The sequence below is a fragment of the Hemiscyllium ocellatum genome, chromosome 2 (genome assembly GCF_020745735.1).
Source record: "Hemiscyllium ocellatum isolate sHemOce1 chromosome 2, sHemOce1.pat.X.cur, whole genome shotgun sequence".
NCBI lineage: Eukaryota > Metazoa > Chordata > Chondrichthyes > Orectolobiformes > Hemiscylliidae > Hemiscyllium > Hemiscyllium ocellatum.
Window position 1 is genome coordinate 89,171,555 of NC_083402.1, and position 16,533 is coordinate 89,188,087.

At 41.1% G+C, this 16,533-nt stretch overlaps 1 protein-coding gene across 3 annotated transcripts in view; it reads right to left on the bottom strand.

Moving 5' to 3' along the window:
• Positions 1-16,533, bottom strand: part of agtpbp1 (ATP/GTP binding carboxypeptidase 1) — a 336,457-nt gene that overhangs the window by 264,845 nt on the left and 55,079 nt on the right. For all 3 annotated transcript variants that reach the window (XM_060838211.1, XM_060838220.1, XM_060838229.1), the window contains exon 2: positions 9,800-9,872. In XM_060838211.1, coding sequence (XP_060694194.1) covers positions 9,800-9,831 — 32 coding nt within the window. In that variant the 5' untranslated portion in view covers positions 9,832-9,872. The remainder of the gene's footprint in view (positions 1-9,799; positions 9,873-16,533) is intronic.

Here is a 16,533-nt window from a genome sequence, read left to right on the forward strand (position 1 = left end):
GCAAAGATTAAATTGGAATATCTCTCTGGACATTAATGTAATATTAAAGGATTAAACTGCACTGACTGAACATTCTGGTAGTGGGCAGGGAAGAAATTCATGCAGGAATGACAATGATTCCCACTCCATTTATACAGTCATTTGATACTACTCCCTTACTATTATTAAATTAAACTGTCATTCAGTGCCTTCCATTCAGAAATGCTTTCATATCTTTCCCCCAAAGCTCGATATGTTGCACCTGCATTGTCTTGGGGAATCGCCTGCATAATGATTCCCCAAAATTATGGCATTTACATGATCTCAGAAGATGATCTCATCCTCCCATTGTATCTGGGGAAATATGTGACTGTGAGGGAGTGGTTGGGGGTTGTCTGGAATGGTATGAGACAGTGAGGGAGTGGCCAGAGTATCTGTGAGCATGACCAACTGACCTGTATAAAAGGGAGATGTTTTCTTTGTTCGGGGCCTCTTTGTCTCTACTTCACATGTCTGTACAAACATGAATAAACTTTAACTGTTTGCAGAAGTTGGTGTGTGCGAATGGCATCTCACATGTGAAACCTCGGGTACAGAACCCAACTTATGGTGGCAGCAGTGGGAGTCCAACATACCCAGAGCTTCCATGTGGACTGAATACGCGATCATCTGAGTGTTGGTTGAGTGAAACGGATGGGCCCACAAGGTAAGTTTCACCTTGACCTCTCTTGCTAAACTCAGTCACCCCTCACTTCCTGGAACTCGGTTTTGACAGGATCTCTTCAGGTGGTCTGTGTGGACTTCTTGGGCCAAAAGGCCTGATTCCATACTGTAGGGAATCTAATCTAATGAATCCCAGAATGTTGTGGGAAGTAAGGGAGGAAATTGCAAGAGCCCTTGCAGAAATATTTGCATCTATAACTATGGTGGCGTTGCCGGATGACTGGAGGATGGCTAATGTCATAGCTTTGTTTAAGAAGGATTGTAAAGAGGAACTGAGGAACGAGACTGGAGTCTGATTTCGGTTGTGGGTAAATTGTTGGACGTGATTATAAAAGATAGGATTTATGGATATTGTTACCAAGTCAAACGAGTGTATGTTCACTTTAAGATAGATAGTGTCTTTTGAATTTTAAAGTAAAGTTTAAATACATCCACAATAAGAGACGGGCCGTTCCAAAATAGATAAATGTAGCAAATGATTATTAAATGGATACCTGAATTTTGGTTTTGACAATAATTCAAATTTAATCAATTAATTTAAATTATGCCCAGGATACTAAAACTCAATTGAGATTGAATTTATTGTATTGACAATGAGTGGGAACAACTCTGGAGCTATTAAAAAAAAGCAGACATTTTGAAAATTGATTAGAGTAACAAAATACAGAGGCATGGATCAAGGGTGATTTAGTGGTTTAGATCAGAAATTGGCTGACTGAAAGAAGACAGAAGGTGGTGGTTGATGGGAAATGTTCGTCCTGCAGTTCAGTTGCTAGTGGTGTACCACAAGGATTTGTCTTGGGCCCACTGCTGTTTGTCATTTTTATAAATGACCGAGATGAGGGCGTAGAAAGATGGGTTAGTAAATTTGAGGGTGACACTAAAGTTGGTGGAGTTGAGGATAGTACTGAAGGATGTTGCAGGTTACAGAGGGACATAGACAACCTGCAAAGTTGGGCAGGGAGGTAGCAAATGGAGTTTAATGCAGAAAACCGTGAGGTGATTCACTTTGGAAGGAGCAACAGGAATAGAGAGTACTGGGCTAAAGGTGAGATTCTTGGAAGTGTGGCTGAACAGACAGACCTCACTGTCTATGTACATAGATTCCTAAAAATTGCCACCCAGGTTGATAGGGTTGTTAAGAAGGCATATGGTGTGTTAGCTTTTATTTGTAGAGGGATTGGGTTTTGGACCCACAAGGTCATACAGAGTTGTATCAAACTCTGGTGAGGCCACGAGTATTGCATACAGTTCTAGTCTCAGCATTATAGGAAGGATGTGAAAGCTTTGGAAATGGTTCAGAGGAGATTTAATAGGATGTTGACTGGGATGGAGGGAAGGTCTTATGAGAAAAGGCTGAGGGACTTGAGGCTGTTTTCATTAGAGAGAAGAAGAAGGTTGAGAGATGACTTCATTAAGATAACCAAAGGCTTCGATAGGATGGGACAGTGAGAGCATTTTACCTTAGATGGTAATGGCTAGCATGATAGATTTAAATGGGGGATGACAGAAATAGGACAGATGTCAGAGGTAATTTCTCTACTCCGAGTAGCAGGGGTGTGGAATGCACTGCCTGCAGCAGTAGTAGACCTGCCAACTTTAAGGGCATTTAAATGGTCATTGGATAAACATATGGATAAAAGTGGAACAGTATCAGATTGATAGGCTTCAGATTGTTGCTCTGACCTGTGGAACCATCGAGGGCTAAAGGGCCTGTACTGCACTGTAATGTTCTATGTTCGATGTTCTATTTCTGTCCATCAAAGGGAGCCTCTGGACATATTGCACTTGAAGTTCCAGAAGTATTTGATAAGGTACCACAGAGGTTTTCACAGGAAATACAGGCCCATATTGTGCGAGGTAACACATTAGTCTGAATTGAGAAATAAAAAAAGAACTGCAGGTGCTAGAAATCAGAGACAAAAACAGAAGTTACTGGGGAAAAAAAAACTCATCATCAGGAGAAAAGGCAGAGATAACATTTTCAGTTCAGTAACCCTTCTCCAAAATGGATAGTAACTAGAAAAATGTTTGGTATATATGCTGAAGATGGGGTTGGGTGAAGGTCAGAGATTAAACAATAAGTGGAGAAAGAGAGAGAAAAAGACAAAGGAATGGAAGAATGGGGGCCATCAGTAGTTGACAATGTGTTGTTTATTATACCAGCCTTCTACTGATAGGGCCTGGTATGAGAGGGTTTGGGTAAGGACATGAGAGTAGGTCTTGAGGCCCTAAATTTATTGAACTTCATATTCAGTCCAGAAGGCTGGAGGCACAAAGTGAAAATTGAGGTGTTATTCTTGTGCTGAACTTCACTGGAGTACCATAGGAAACCTAAGACAGAGATGTTAGCCTGTGCACATGATGGTGAGTTGAAGTGGTAGGCAACAGGAAACTCAGGCTCATGTCTGTGGACAGAATGTAGTCATCTAGTCTGCTTTTTATTTCCCTGAAGTACAGGAGACTACACTGTGGGTGAATACTGTTCGCGTTTTGATCCCTCTTAACCAATGTATAAATAATGATTGTTTGCTTCATTCATTGCATAAATCTCAAGAAGAAAATGGACTCAAACAGGTTCAGGGACAACAGTGGCAGAGTGATAATTGTCTACAATACAACAAGTATCTCCACACATAATGCTATTTTTGAATTTGCTCATATTGTTGTAAATTCTGTGGATCCCACTGGTAATTCAATTTGAAACACTTCTGAGCCACATGCAATACTGTAAAAGGTTGAAGATTTGTTCAGAATCAAGTTCAGTTTTGTAAAGTCACCTGCTACATTTTATTGTATGATTGTTTACGCTTACTGCTTTGAGCCTTGACAGTATTCTCCACCCCGAAGGCTCCCTGCCTTCATTCCTGACGACGGGCTTTTGCCCGAAATGTCGATTCTCCTGCTCCTCAGATGCTGCGTGACCTGCTGCGCTTTTCCAGCACCACTCTAATCTAGACTCTGATCTCCAGCATCTGCACTGCTCACTTTTGCCAAAGATTCATCCAAAGATGATCATCTCAAGCTAGTACCAATTATTACATCAATGTAAAACTGTTTCACTTTTAAAGTACAATTCTTCTAAGCAAAATTGTTCATTTGGTGCCAAGCAGGGGTAAATTAGGAGCAATATCATAGTGGAGGCCCATTACCACTAAGCTATGAATTTATACACTTTCCTAAATGATTCAATATAAATCTTTATACAGTAACATAAATTGGAACTTTAGAACTTTGAGCCTCTTCTAACCTTTAACATGATTATGGTTTATTTTTTACATCAACTCTAGCTAGTCATATTATCTCTGTAGTCAATAATGCCCCAGAATCCATCAACCATTATCATGAACTAAGAGTGTGTATAGGATATAAGCAGGCAGGGAAAGATTAAGTTCTGAGTTTTGTGAAATAAGATGTTCAACTTAACATGACTCAGATCAGATAAGAACTTGCAGTTAACAATGGGGTGCTGAGGCATGGGTAACAAGGTGGAAAAGCATTCATTATGTACAACTATTTAACAAGATGAGGTAGCATTCAGAAGATGAGGTCAGTTTAACAATGCAAACAGTATTCATTACTTGAAGCCAGTTATTCATTGTGTAACAGCAGATGGCTTAATCTTTAGTATTGACACTTGCTGATTATAACGGTCACCCAATCAATATGCATGTTGCCTTATCTGGATGCTCCTGAGATGACAGAATTACTAAATTATGGAGAATCCATGATTGTATTAAGTAGGGAGCTCCCAAGATATTTTGGAATGTTCTTTACATGTTGAAATTTTTCTTCGTCTCAGTCTTGAATAAATATCAGAGACTCACAGAGTTCCTATAGTGCAGAAAGAGGCTATACGGCCCAGCAAGTCCACACTGACTCTCCAAATAACATCCCAACTAGACTCACCCCTCTTATTCTATACCTATAACTGTGCATTTCCCATGGCTAATCCGCCTAGCCTGCATATCCATGGACACTACAAGCAATTTAGCATGGCTAATCCAACTAACCTGTACATCTTTGGACTGTGGGTGGAAGCTAGAGCACCGCAAAGAAAACCACGCAGACACACGGAGAACACAAAGAGAATGTGCAAACTCCACACAGACAGCTTCATAAGAGTGGTATCTAACCGGGTGCCTGGCACTATGAGGCAGCTTTGCTTACCACTGAGCCACTGTGCCAATTAGATTGGAAAGAATTATATTGTTACCCAGATTAAAATTTAGCAAGGAATGAGGGTAAGGTTAGCTCAAGTGCACTGAAAACGTGTTCAGCAGAAAAGATGATTGATCAGCAATGGCAGACATTTAAGGAAGTAGTTCATGAATCACAATAATCAAATATACCAACGGGGAAGGAGGATTCTAGAAAAGGGTTAAACAGTCAATGGCTAACAAACGAAGTCAAGGATAGCATCGAATTGAAAGAAAAACACATACAAAGTTCAATGTTTGTGGTAAGCCAGAAAATGAACAATGACAATCACTTAAAGAAAAAAGGTACCATGGAAATGAATGGGGCTAAACAGAATTAAGTCCTCTGGACCTCATGGGTTGCATCTTAGGACATTAAAGAAAACAGCTATAGAGATTGTGGATGTACGAGTAGTAATTTGCCAGCAATCCTTAAGGTTCTAGAAAATTATTTGTATGTGAGCATAAGAGGTATAGTTGGTAAGATTGCAGATGACACCAAAATTGGAGGTGTAGTGGATAGCGGAGTAGGTTACCTCGGATTACAACGAACATTTGATCAGATGAGCCAATGGGCTGAGAAGTGGCAAATGGAGTTAGATAAATGTGAAGTGCTGCATTTTTGGAAAACTAATCTTAGCAGGATTTATACACTTAATGGTATGGTCCTGGGGAGTGTTGCTGAATAAAGAGACCTTGGAGTGCAGCTCCTTGAAAGTGGAGTCGCACGTAAATAGGATAGTGAAAGTGGTGTTTGGTACGCTTTCCTTTATTGGTCAGCGTATTGAGTACAGGAGTTAGGAGCTCATATTGTGGCTGTACAGGACATTGGTTAGGCCACTGTCGGAATACTGCGTGCAATTCTGGTCTCCTTCCTGTCGGAAAGATGGTGTGAAACTTGAAAGGGTTCAGAAAAGCTTTACATGAGAGTGTTGCCAGAGTTGGAGGATCTGAGCTACAGGGAGAGGCTAAACAGGCTGGGGCTGTTTTCCTTGGAGCGTCGGAGGCTGAGGGGTGATCTTATAAAGGTTTACAAAATTATGAGGGGCATGGATAGGGTAAATAGACAAAATCTTTTCCCTGGGGTGGGGGAGTCCAGAACTAGAGGGCATGGGTTTAGGGTGAAGAGGAGAAAGATATAAAAAAGACCCAAGGGACAACGTTTTCACACAGAGGGTGGGACGTATATGGAATGAGCTGTCAGAGAAAGTGGTGGAGGCTAGTACAATTACAACATTTAAAAGGCATCTGCTTGGGCATATAAATAGGAAGGATTTGGAGGGATATGGGCCGGGTGCTGGCAGGTGGGACTAGATTGGGTTGGGATATCTGGTCGGCATGGACAAGTTGGACTGAAGGATCTGTTTCCGTGCTGAACATCTCTCTGACTCTAAAAGTACAAGAGGATTAGAAGACTGCCAGCATAAAACCCTTATTCAAACATGAAGGGAGACAATGACCAGATAATTGGAGGCTAGCCACCTTAAGCACAATCTGAATCACAGATGTTATGTGTTTTAAACAATGAAATGTTAGAGCATTTAGAAATATGATATATAATCATACTAAATGAGCATGGCTTCATGAAGAGGAAGTCATGCCTGACAAACTGGTCAGCATTATTTGAGGTAAAAAGCAGAATACATAGAGAGGAACCAGTTCATGTAATATTTGCAATTCCAAAAGGTGTTCAATAAGATACTACATGAAAGGCTATTTAATAAGCCAAGGTTCCATGTCTGGGAGGTAGTATATTGGCATGGATACAAATTGGCTAACGAAAAGAAAACAGAGTTGGGATAAGGAAGGCATTTTCAGGAAGCCAACCTGAAACTTTGGAATGCCACATGATTAGTGTTGGGCCACGATTATTTACAAGATATATATTAATTACTTGGATGAGGGGAGTGCATGTTCTTCGCCAAGTTTGTGGATGAAACAAAAATAGGTGGGGAGACAAGCAATGAGGACACTGCAAACAATCTTCAGAGGGGTATAGACAGGAAGAATAGAACACCTGTCTATGAAGGGCTTATGCTCGAAACGTCGAATTCTCTATTCCTGAGATGCTGCCTAACCTGCTGTGCTTTGACCAGCAACACATTTGCAGCTATTAAATGGAGAAAGAATGCAAAAGCTAGAAAAGAGAGCTTTGGCGGTCATTAAGCATGTATTGCTAAAAGATAACATGCAGGCTCAGCCAATAATAATATGCAAGGCAAATAGAATTTGGCTTTTATTTCAAAGGGAATGAAGTAAACAAAGTTACAAAATAAACATATTGCTAAAACTATACAGGGCAATAGTCAGCCTAAAACTGGAAGTGTTTTGGGCTCCAAGAATGAGGGGCATCCTTACTGAAACATTTAATACTGTAAAGGGTTTGACAGTTTAGATTCCGTGGTGTTGTGGGAGAGTCTAGGACCAGACTTTATAATCTGAATAAGGGGCTGCCTACTTCAGATAGAGGTGAGGAGGAATTTCTGCTCTTGGAGGGGAATAAATCTGTGGTATTTTTTATCGCAGTGCACTGCTGAGGCTGTGTTGTTACCCATGTTCAACTCAGAGGAATTACACTTCTAGGATAATTATGGGGAAATAACAAAAAAATCAACCATGATCTCACTGAATGGCATTGCAGACTTGATGGGCCAATTGGCTGACTTGTGTTCCTATGTTTATGATTTTATGAAGACCACATGTTAAATAGTGTGCAGTTTTGATCTTATTTAAGAAAGGATTTAAGTGCATTAGAGGAAGCTCAAACAAAGTATACTGGATTGATATCTGGAATGAGGAGTCTTATGAAAATCGATTGAACATGCTGGGCTTGTTTTCACAGGACACTTGAAGAATGAGGGGTGATTTGACAGAAGTATATATGATCCTGAAAAATCCCCACAAGGTGGATGTGGAAAGGATTTTTCCTCTTATGGACGAATCCAGAACTTGAGGGTACTGACTGAAAACTAGTTGTCACCTTATCAGGATCAAATGGAGCATTTTTTTCCTCTCAGAGTATGGTATTTGACTTGGGAACTCTTTGTCTTAGAAGGTAGTAAAAGCAGTATCATCAAGTTTTTATAAGGCAGAGGAAAATTAGTTCCCTTGCTAACTATAATCTGAGGTTATCAATGGTAGATGAGAAGTAGAATTCAAAAAAGAAATTGATTGGTGGAGCAAGCTCAAAAAGGACCAAACTGGACTAATTCTGCTCTTATTTTGTATGCTCATACCTTCTCCCTGCAAAGGGCAGGTCCCTGCTTGTATCAATTCGAGTGAGCATTATTGAACTAAATTATAAGCCCATTAATTATGGTGAATTGATTGTTCATGAGACTGTTCAGCAAGTACTATCCTATCATGTAATCAAATCTCAATTACATTGAGCACAAACAGCTCCCAAAACTGGAGAGGAACCTTAGAATATTACAATTTATGTAATACAATAAATTCTGACTGTCATCGCCCACAAACTAGGTTTTCAATATCTGGTAGTGGCAAGTAGTAGGTCATGAATAATTCAGCTCATCTTTTTTGACAAGACTAAGAGCTTAGTGGATAGCCAATTATGAATTGATACAGTGAGAATTGCAGATGTTGAAGAGTCAGAGTGGATAAATAGTTGAGCTGGAAAAGCACAGCAAGTCAAGCAGTATCAGAAGAGGAAGGGAGTCAACATTTCAGGTTAAGACCTGTCATCAGGACTGGGGGAGGGTAAGGGGGCTGCAAAATTAATAGATGGAGGGAGGGTTGGGCTGAAAGAAGGGTGGGTGGGATGGTGATAGATGGATGCAGTTAGGAGCTGACTAGGATAAGTCAGTGGGAAGGAAGGATAAAATGGATAGATGAGAAGGAAGACAACAGATAGGGTCAGGTTCAGGAGGCAGGGTGGAGAAGGAGGGCTGGACCTGGGATGAGGTAGAGGGGGTGGGTAGATTTGAAAGCTGGCGAATTTTGTGCAGAGGTCATATGGTTGCAGGCTCACGTGGCAGAAGATGAGGTGTTCTTCCTCCAGTACATGTTGCCTCGTGTTGACGGTAGAAGTGGCCAAGGATAGACATGTCGTCGGGTGAGTGGGAAAGGGTGTTGAAATCGATGGAAACCATAAGATGTGGTTGATTGGTGGGTACATACCATAAAACATTTCCTGAACTGATTCCCAAGTTTGCACTTAGTCTCTTGGATTGTAAGATACCCTGCAAGGACTGTGAAACACACCACATAGGACAAAGAGGAACAAAACTTACTATATGAGTGCATAGACATCAATCGCCACTGCCTGACACAACCGGTACTCTCTCATTTCCAAATACACAGACAATGAAGGATACGTATTCAACTGGGACAATGTAGCTATCTTAGCACAGGCTAAACAGAGACACGCAAGAGAATTTGTTCAGTTCTGGTTGGACTGCCAGGCTTCAATCAATAAACACATTGAACTGAACCCCATATACAACCCACTCAGATATAGAACCAGAAGTACCAAAAAAACAGACACACAAATACCAGGCTGGACAGACCACCAACACTGTATCGAAGACACACAGACTATGTCACTCGCAACACGACGAAACATCTGCAGAAAACCAGACCAGCTCGGTGAACAAATCTACTATATCATCTACAACCCGAGCTACAAATCTTCACAAAAATTCAATAGATCTAATTATGTGAAGCAAATGTGACCAAGGTGAGGTACAGATCAACCATGCTTTTCACTTGAGACATTAATTGGACTAATTGTGTTGCCATAATAATAACATTAGTAAGCATTGTGTATTTCGATCGGATGATGAGTGCAATCAATCTTTAATCTATAGCTTGAACGACAAGAATAAAGCTAGTTGTTATTACGCCATTAAAATTATCGGTCTGCTTTCTCATCTACTCACCCTTTTTCTGTTGACACTTTGACTTTATTCATTTTGGCTAAAATTCCTCTTTCACTTTGCCATTTCAAACAATCTGAAATTCAAACATATATATATGTAAAATTAACATACAACATTGTTAATAATGTTTTAAAGCTTTCCTTAAAATGTTTAAAACTTTTCTTAAGACAAGTATTATGCTGGCAAGTGCTCTCCTGTTCTATTTTTCACTGCCTGCATTCCAGAAGGTAAAACTGACAGCTGGTTTCCAAATCACTATACATGGAGTTACTTATTCAACTGGGACAGGAGATTGTGGTCCACACTGTGACCAACAGCATAGGCAGAAAGAGGATTGATGTCCTGAAAGTAGAACTTAGGGATTTAGTCAGGTGCCTGAAAAGTACAACAACACAAAGGTAAGGTATGGGCTATACAGTGGCTCAGTGGTTAGCATTGCTGTCTCACAGCGCCAGAGATCGGAGTTCGATTCCCACCTCGTGTGACTGTGCAAACTCCGCACAGACATTCTCCCAATGTCTGCTTGGGTTTCCTCTGTGTGCTCCAAAGATGTGGGTCAAGTGAATTGACCATGCTAAATTACCCATAGTTTTAGGTGCATTAATCAATGGGAAATGGGTCTGGGTGGGTTACTCTTCAAAGAGTCAGTGTGGACTTGTTGGGCCAAATGGCCTGTTTTCACACTGTATGGAATCTAATCTCAAGCCTTAATCTCTAATGCTCCAAGTATCAAATGCTACCAAGCACAGAATCAGGATTTCTGAGTAAATTAACATATGGCTGAAAAACCAGTGCAGGAGGAAGTTCTGGAGAATTGAGACTAGTTCTCCGGCAAGTGAGATCTGTACAAAGAGGATGAGCTACACTTTTGCAGGATTGAAACTAACCTTGCAGAGAGGTTTGATGGTGATGTTCAGAAGATAGAATTATTAGAGGGTAATCAGAATGGAAGAAACTAAGCTCATTATGGGAAATAGAAAACCTGTAAAAGAAAGAGGAAAGCAGCAGAAACAAGGTACAGAATCAACCAAGAAAAAAATTACATATGTAAAGTTAAAAAGGCAGAATTAAAAACAGTCAAAATGCAAAGAGCACTTCCAACTTGATAGATGAATTGATGGCGCTTGTACAAGCAAAAGGATATGGTTTAATGATTGTAGGTGAGCAAGACTGGTAACAGTCTGCATCGGACAGGACTGGAACTGATGTCCAAGGGGGTGCTTTTGCTAATATTGTTGGGAGGGTTTAAACTAATGTGGCAGGTGGGTGGGAACCAAATGAGGATGTTAGTGGACAGTAAGGAGGTGGTAAATAAAGCCTGTAAGGAACTAGATAAGGAACTCAGTCTGACTAAGGAGAAAGAGTAGGCAGGGAGCAGCTGATGAATGCAAAGAGACAGGTGATCTGAGGTGCATTTGTTTTAATGTAAGAAGTGTAGTAGGTTAGGCAGATAAACTTAGAGCTTGGATTAGTACCTAGGAGTATGGCGTTACTGCTATTACTGAGTCTTGGTTGAGGGAAGGGCACGATTGGCAACGAGACATCTCAGGATAAAGGTGCTTCCGGCAGAGAGGTAAATGAAGTGGAGGAGTTGCATTACTGGTCAGATTAGATATCGCAGCTGTGCTAAAGGAGGGCACTATGGAGGACTCGAGCAGTGAGGCAATATGGGCAGAGCTGAGAAATAGGAAGGGTGTGGTTACAATGTGCAGAACATGTCCTTATGCATAAGTCACTGAAAATTGGCATGCAAGCACATCAAACAATGTGAAAGGTAAAAAGTATGTTAATTTTTATCGCAAGAGGATTTGAATACAAGAGCAAAAATGTCTTCCTCAGGTTGAACTAAACACTGGTCAGACTGCACGTAGAATATGTGCAGTTCAGGAAGGATATACTTGCAACAGAGGGAGTATAGTGAAGATTCATCAGACCGATCCTGGCTCTAGCAAGAGGGATTGAAAAAACTGGGCCTATATTCAGTTTAGAAAGTTTAAACACAATATCAAGATACATACAAAATTCTGAATAGGATAGACAGATAGACAATTGCCTGTGGGATCTAGAACAGGGAAAAAAAAAAATCAGAATAAAAGACAAATTATTTAGAACTGTTATGAAAAGGGACTTCTTGAGTTAGAGGGTGGTGAACCTTTGGAATTTTCTACCTGAGGCAGTGGAAGCTCAATCACGAAGGAAATTCAAGGTATAATCATATATTTCTTGTAATACAGAAGAACCTCAATTGTCTGACATTCAATTATCCGAATATCAGATTAACAAGCAAGATTGCAAGGTCCTGATGCTTGGCTAAACTATTCATCCGGCATTCGATTATCCATAATTCCACTAACCGAACAAAACACTCCCGGCCTATGTCCTTCGGATAATCTGTAAAGACATCCAAGAGTATATGGATAATGTGGGACTACTGTGTGATCTAGAATAATGGAGCAGGCAGGAGGGGGTAAGAAGCCTTTTCCTGCTTGTATACTTCCACTTTTATAATTGTTCATAATCCATCCTGAGTGACAGGATCAAGGATGTCTCAGAGAGGGGACAGAATGTTCTCAAAAGGAGAGAGGAACCAGCAGGAGTCATTGTACACATTGGAACCAACAACATAGGAAGGAAAAGCATGAGATTCTGAAGGGAGAATATAAAAAGTTGGCAGGCATTTTAAAAAAAAAGAAGAGGTTCTTGAGGTAGCAATATCTGGATTACTCCCAGTGCTACAAGCTATTGAGGACAGGAATACAAGGACAGAGCAGATGAATGAGTGGCTGAGGAGCTGGTGCATGAGAGAAGGGTTCACGTTTTTCGATCATTGGAAGCTCTTCTGGGATGGAGGTGATCTGTCCAAGAAGGACGCATTGCACCTGAATTGGAAAGGGACTAATATACTGGCAGGGAGATTTGCTAGAGTTGCTCAGGAGGATTTAAACTAGTAAGGTGTGGGGGTGGTGGGACCCAAGGTAATAGTGCAAAAAGAGATCAATCTGAGACTGATACAGTTGAGAAAAGAAGCGAGTCAAACAGTTAGGGCAGACAGGGGCAAGCAGAGAACAAGGTAGGACTGATAAATTCACCTGCTTTTACTTCAATGCAAGAGACCTAACAGGGAAGGTAGATGAACTCAGGGCATGGTTAGGAACATGGGACTTGGATAAAATTCCTGAAGAAGGGCTCATGCCCAAAACGTTGACTCTCCTGTTCCTTGGATGCTGCCTGACCTGCTGCGCTTTTCCAGCAACATATTTTCATCTTGGATGTCATAGCAATTACAGAAACATGGCTCAGGGATGGACAGGTCTGACAGCTTAAATGTTCCCCGATAAAAATGCTATAGAAAGAAAGGGGGGCAAGGGAGTAGTGTTTTGATAAGGGATAGCGTTACAGCTGTACTTGGGAAGGATATTCCTGGGAATACATCCAGAGTAATTATTTGGGTGGAACTGAAAAATAAGAAAGGGATGATCACCTTACTGGGATTGTATTAAAGACGCCCTAATAGTCAGCGGGAAATTGAGAAACAAATTTGTAAGGAGATTTCAATTATCTGCAAAAATAATAGGGTGGTTATGGTAGGGGATTTTAACTTTCCAAACATCGTCTGGGACTACCATAGTGTTAAGGGTTTAGATGGAGAGGAATTTGTTAAGTGTGTACAAAACAATTTTCTGATTCAGTATGTGTATGTACCTACTAGAGAAGGTGCAAAACTTGACTTACTCTTGGAAAATAAGGCAGGGCAGGTGACTGAGGTGTTAGTGGGGGAACCACTTTGGGGCCAGCAATCATAATTCTATAAGTCTTAAAATAGTAATGGAAAAGGATAGACCAGATCTAAAAATTGAAGTCCTAAATTGGAGGAAGGCCAATTTTGATGGTATTATGCAAGAATTTTCAAAAACTGATTGAAGACAGATGTTCACAGGTAAAGGGACGGCTGGAAAATGGGAAGCCTTCAGGAATGAAATAACATGAGTCCAGAGACAGTGTATTCCTGTTAGGGTGAAAGGAAAGGCTGGTAGGTATAGGGAATGTTAGATGACTAGAGAAATTGAGGGCTTGGTTAAGAAAAAGAAGGAAACACATGTCAGGTATAGACAGGAGAGATCGAGTGAATCCTTAGAGTAGAAAGGCAGTAAGAGTGTACTTAAGAGGGAAATCAGGAGAGCAAAAAGGGGACATGAGGCAGCTTTGGCAAATAGGATTAAGGAGAATCCAAAGGAATTTTGCAAATATATTAAGGACAAAAGGGTAACTAGGATGAGAATAGGACCCCTCAAAGATCAGCAAGGCAGCCTTTATGTGAAGCAGCAGGAGAAGGGGAAGATAGTAAGCAAGTATTTTGCATCAGTATTTACAATGGAGAAGGACATGAAAGATATAGAACGTAGGGAAATAGGTGGTGACATCTTGAAAAATGTCCATTTTACAGAGGAGGAAGTGCTGGATGTCTTGAAATGCACAAAGGTGGATAAATCCCCATGAACTGATCAGATGTACCTGAGAACTGTGGGAAGCTAGGGAGGTGATTGCTGGGCCCCTTGCTGAGATATTTGTATCATCGATGGTCAGACTGGAGGTTGGCTAATGTGGTACCATTATTTTAAAAAGGTGGCAAGGATATGTCAAAGAACTATAGACCAGTGAGCCTGACATCTGTGGTGGGCAAGTTGTTGGAGGGAATCCTAAGAGACAGAATTTACATGTATTTGGAAATGCAAGGACTGATTAGGGATAGTCAACATGACTTTGTGCGTGGGAAATCAGTCTCACAAACTTGATTGAGAGTTGTGAAAAAGTAACAAAGTGGACTGATAAGGGCAGAGCAGTGGACGTGACCTATATGGACTTCAATAAGACACTTGACAAGGTTCCACGTGGGAGACTGGTTAGCAAGGTTAGATCTCACGGAATAGATGGAGAATTGACAATTTGCATGCAGAACTGGCTCGAAGGTAGAAGTCAGAGGGTGGTGGTGGAGAGTTGTTTTTCAGACTGGAGGCCTGTGACCAGTGTAGTGCCACAAGGAAAGGTGCTAGGTCCCCTACTTTTCATCATTTGTACAAATGATTTGGAAGTGAACACAGTAGGTATCATTAGTGAGTTTGCAGATGACACCAAAATTGGAGGTGAAGAGGACATGAAGAAGTTTACTTCAGATTACAACGGGATCTGTATCAGATGGGTCAATGGGCTGAGAAGTGGCAGATAGAGATTAATTTAGATAAATGCGAGGTTCTGCATTTGGAAAAGCAAATCAGAGGACTTATACATGTAACGAAAAGGTTCTGGGGTGTTAGTGAACAAAAAGACCTTGGAGCGCAGGGTCATAGCTCCTTGAAAATAGAGTTGCAGGTAGACAGGATAGTGTTTGGTACGCTTTCATTTATTGGTGAGAATATTGAGTATAGGAGTTGGGAGGTCATGTTGCAGCTGTACAGGACATTAGTTAGGCCACTTTTGGAATATCGTGTGCAATTCTGGTCTCCGTCCTATCAGAAGAGTGTTGTGAAACTTGAAAGGGTACAGAAAAGATTTACAAGGATGTTGCCAGGATTGAAGGATTTGAGGTATAGCGAGAGACTGAATAGATAGATTGGGGCTGTTTTCCCCGCAGCATCAGAAGCTGAGGGGTGATTTTATAGAGGTTAATAAAATTATGAGGGGCATGTATAGGATAAATAGACAGTCTTTTCCCTGTGGTGGCGGAGTCAGAACTAGAGTGCATAGATTTAGAGTGAGAGAGGAAAGATATAAGACCTACCTAAGGAGCAACTTTTTCACGCAGAGGGTGGTGCATGTATGGAATGAGCTGCCAAAGGAAGTGGTGAAGATTGGTACAACCACAGCATTGAAAAAGTATCAGGATGTGTACATGAATAGGAAGGATTTAGAGGGAAATGAGCCAAGTGTTGGCAAATGGGACTAGGTTAGCTTGGGATATCTGGTTGGCAGGCACGAGTTGAACCGAAAGGTCTGTTTCTGTACTGTAAATCTCTGACTCTATGACTCATTTGTTATTGTGTGATAACTTGCATTCTTTTCTCAGTCAAATCATCAACAAATAAGAAACTTCCTGTCGAACATGGATACTTCCTGGAAAAAAGCTGCTGAGAAGGGACATAAAATTTTTGAACAAAGAAAATTACAGCACAGGAACAGTCCCTTTGGCCATCCAAGCCTGCGCTGATCCAGGTCCTCCATCTAAATCTATTTTCCAAGGATCTGTATGCCCCTGCTCACTGCCTACTCTTGTATCTGTTCAGATACATCTGAAATGATGCTATCGTGCCTGCCTCTATCAACTCCACTGGCAATGCATTCCAGGCACCCACCATCCTCTGCGTAAAGAACTTTCCACGCATAGTTTCCTTTCCCCACTCACTTTGAACTCGTGACCCCGAGTCTCCCACTCCGGAAAAAAAGCTTCTTCCTATCCACCCTGTCTATACCTCTCATGCTTTCATAGACCTCAATCAGGTCCCCCCTCAATCTCCATCCTTCTAACAAAAATAACCCTAATCTACTCAACCGCTCTTCATAGCTGGTGCCCTCCATACCAGGCAACATCCTGGTGAACATCCTCTGCACCCTCACCAAAGCATCCACATCCTTCTGATAATGTGGCCACCATAACTGAATGCAGTATTCCAAATGTGGCCGAATTAAAGTCTTATACAACTGTAACATGACCTTTCAACTCTTGTACTCAATACTCCGTC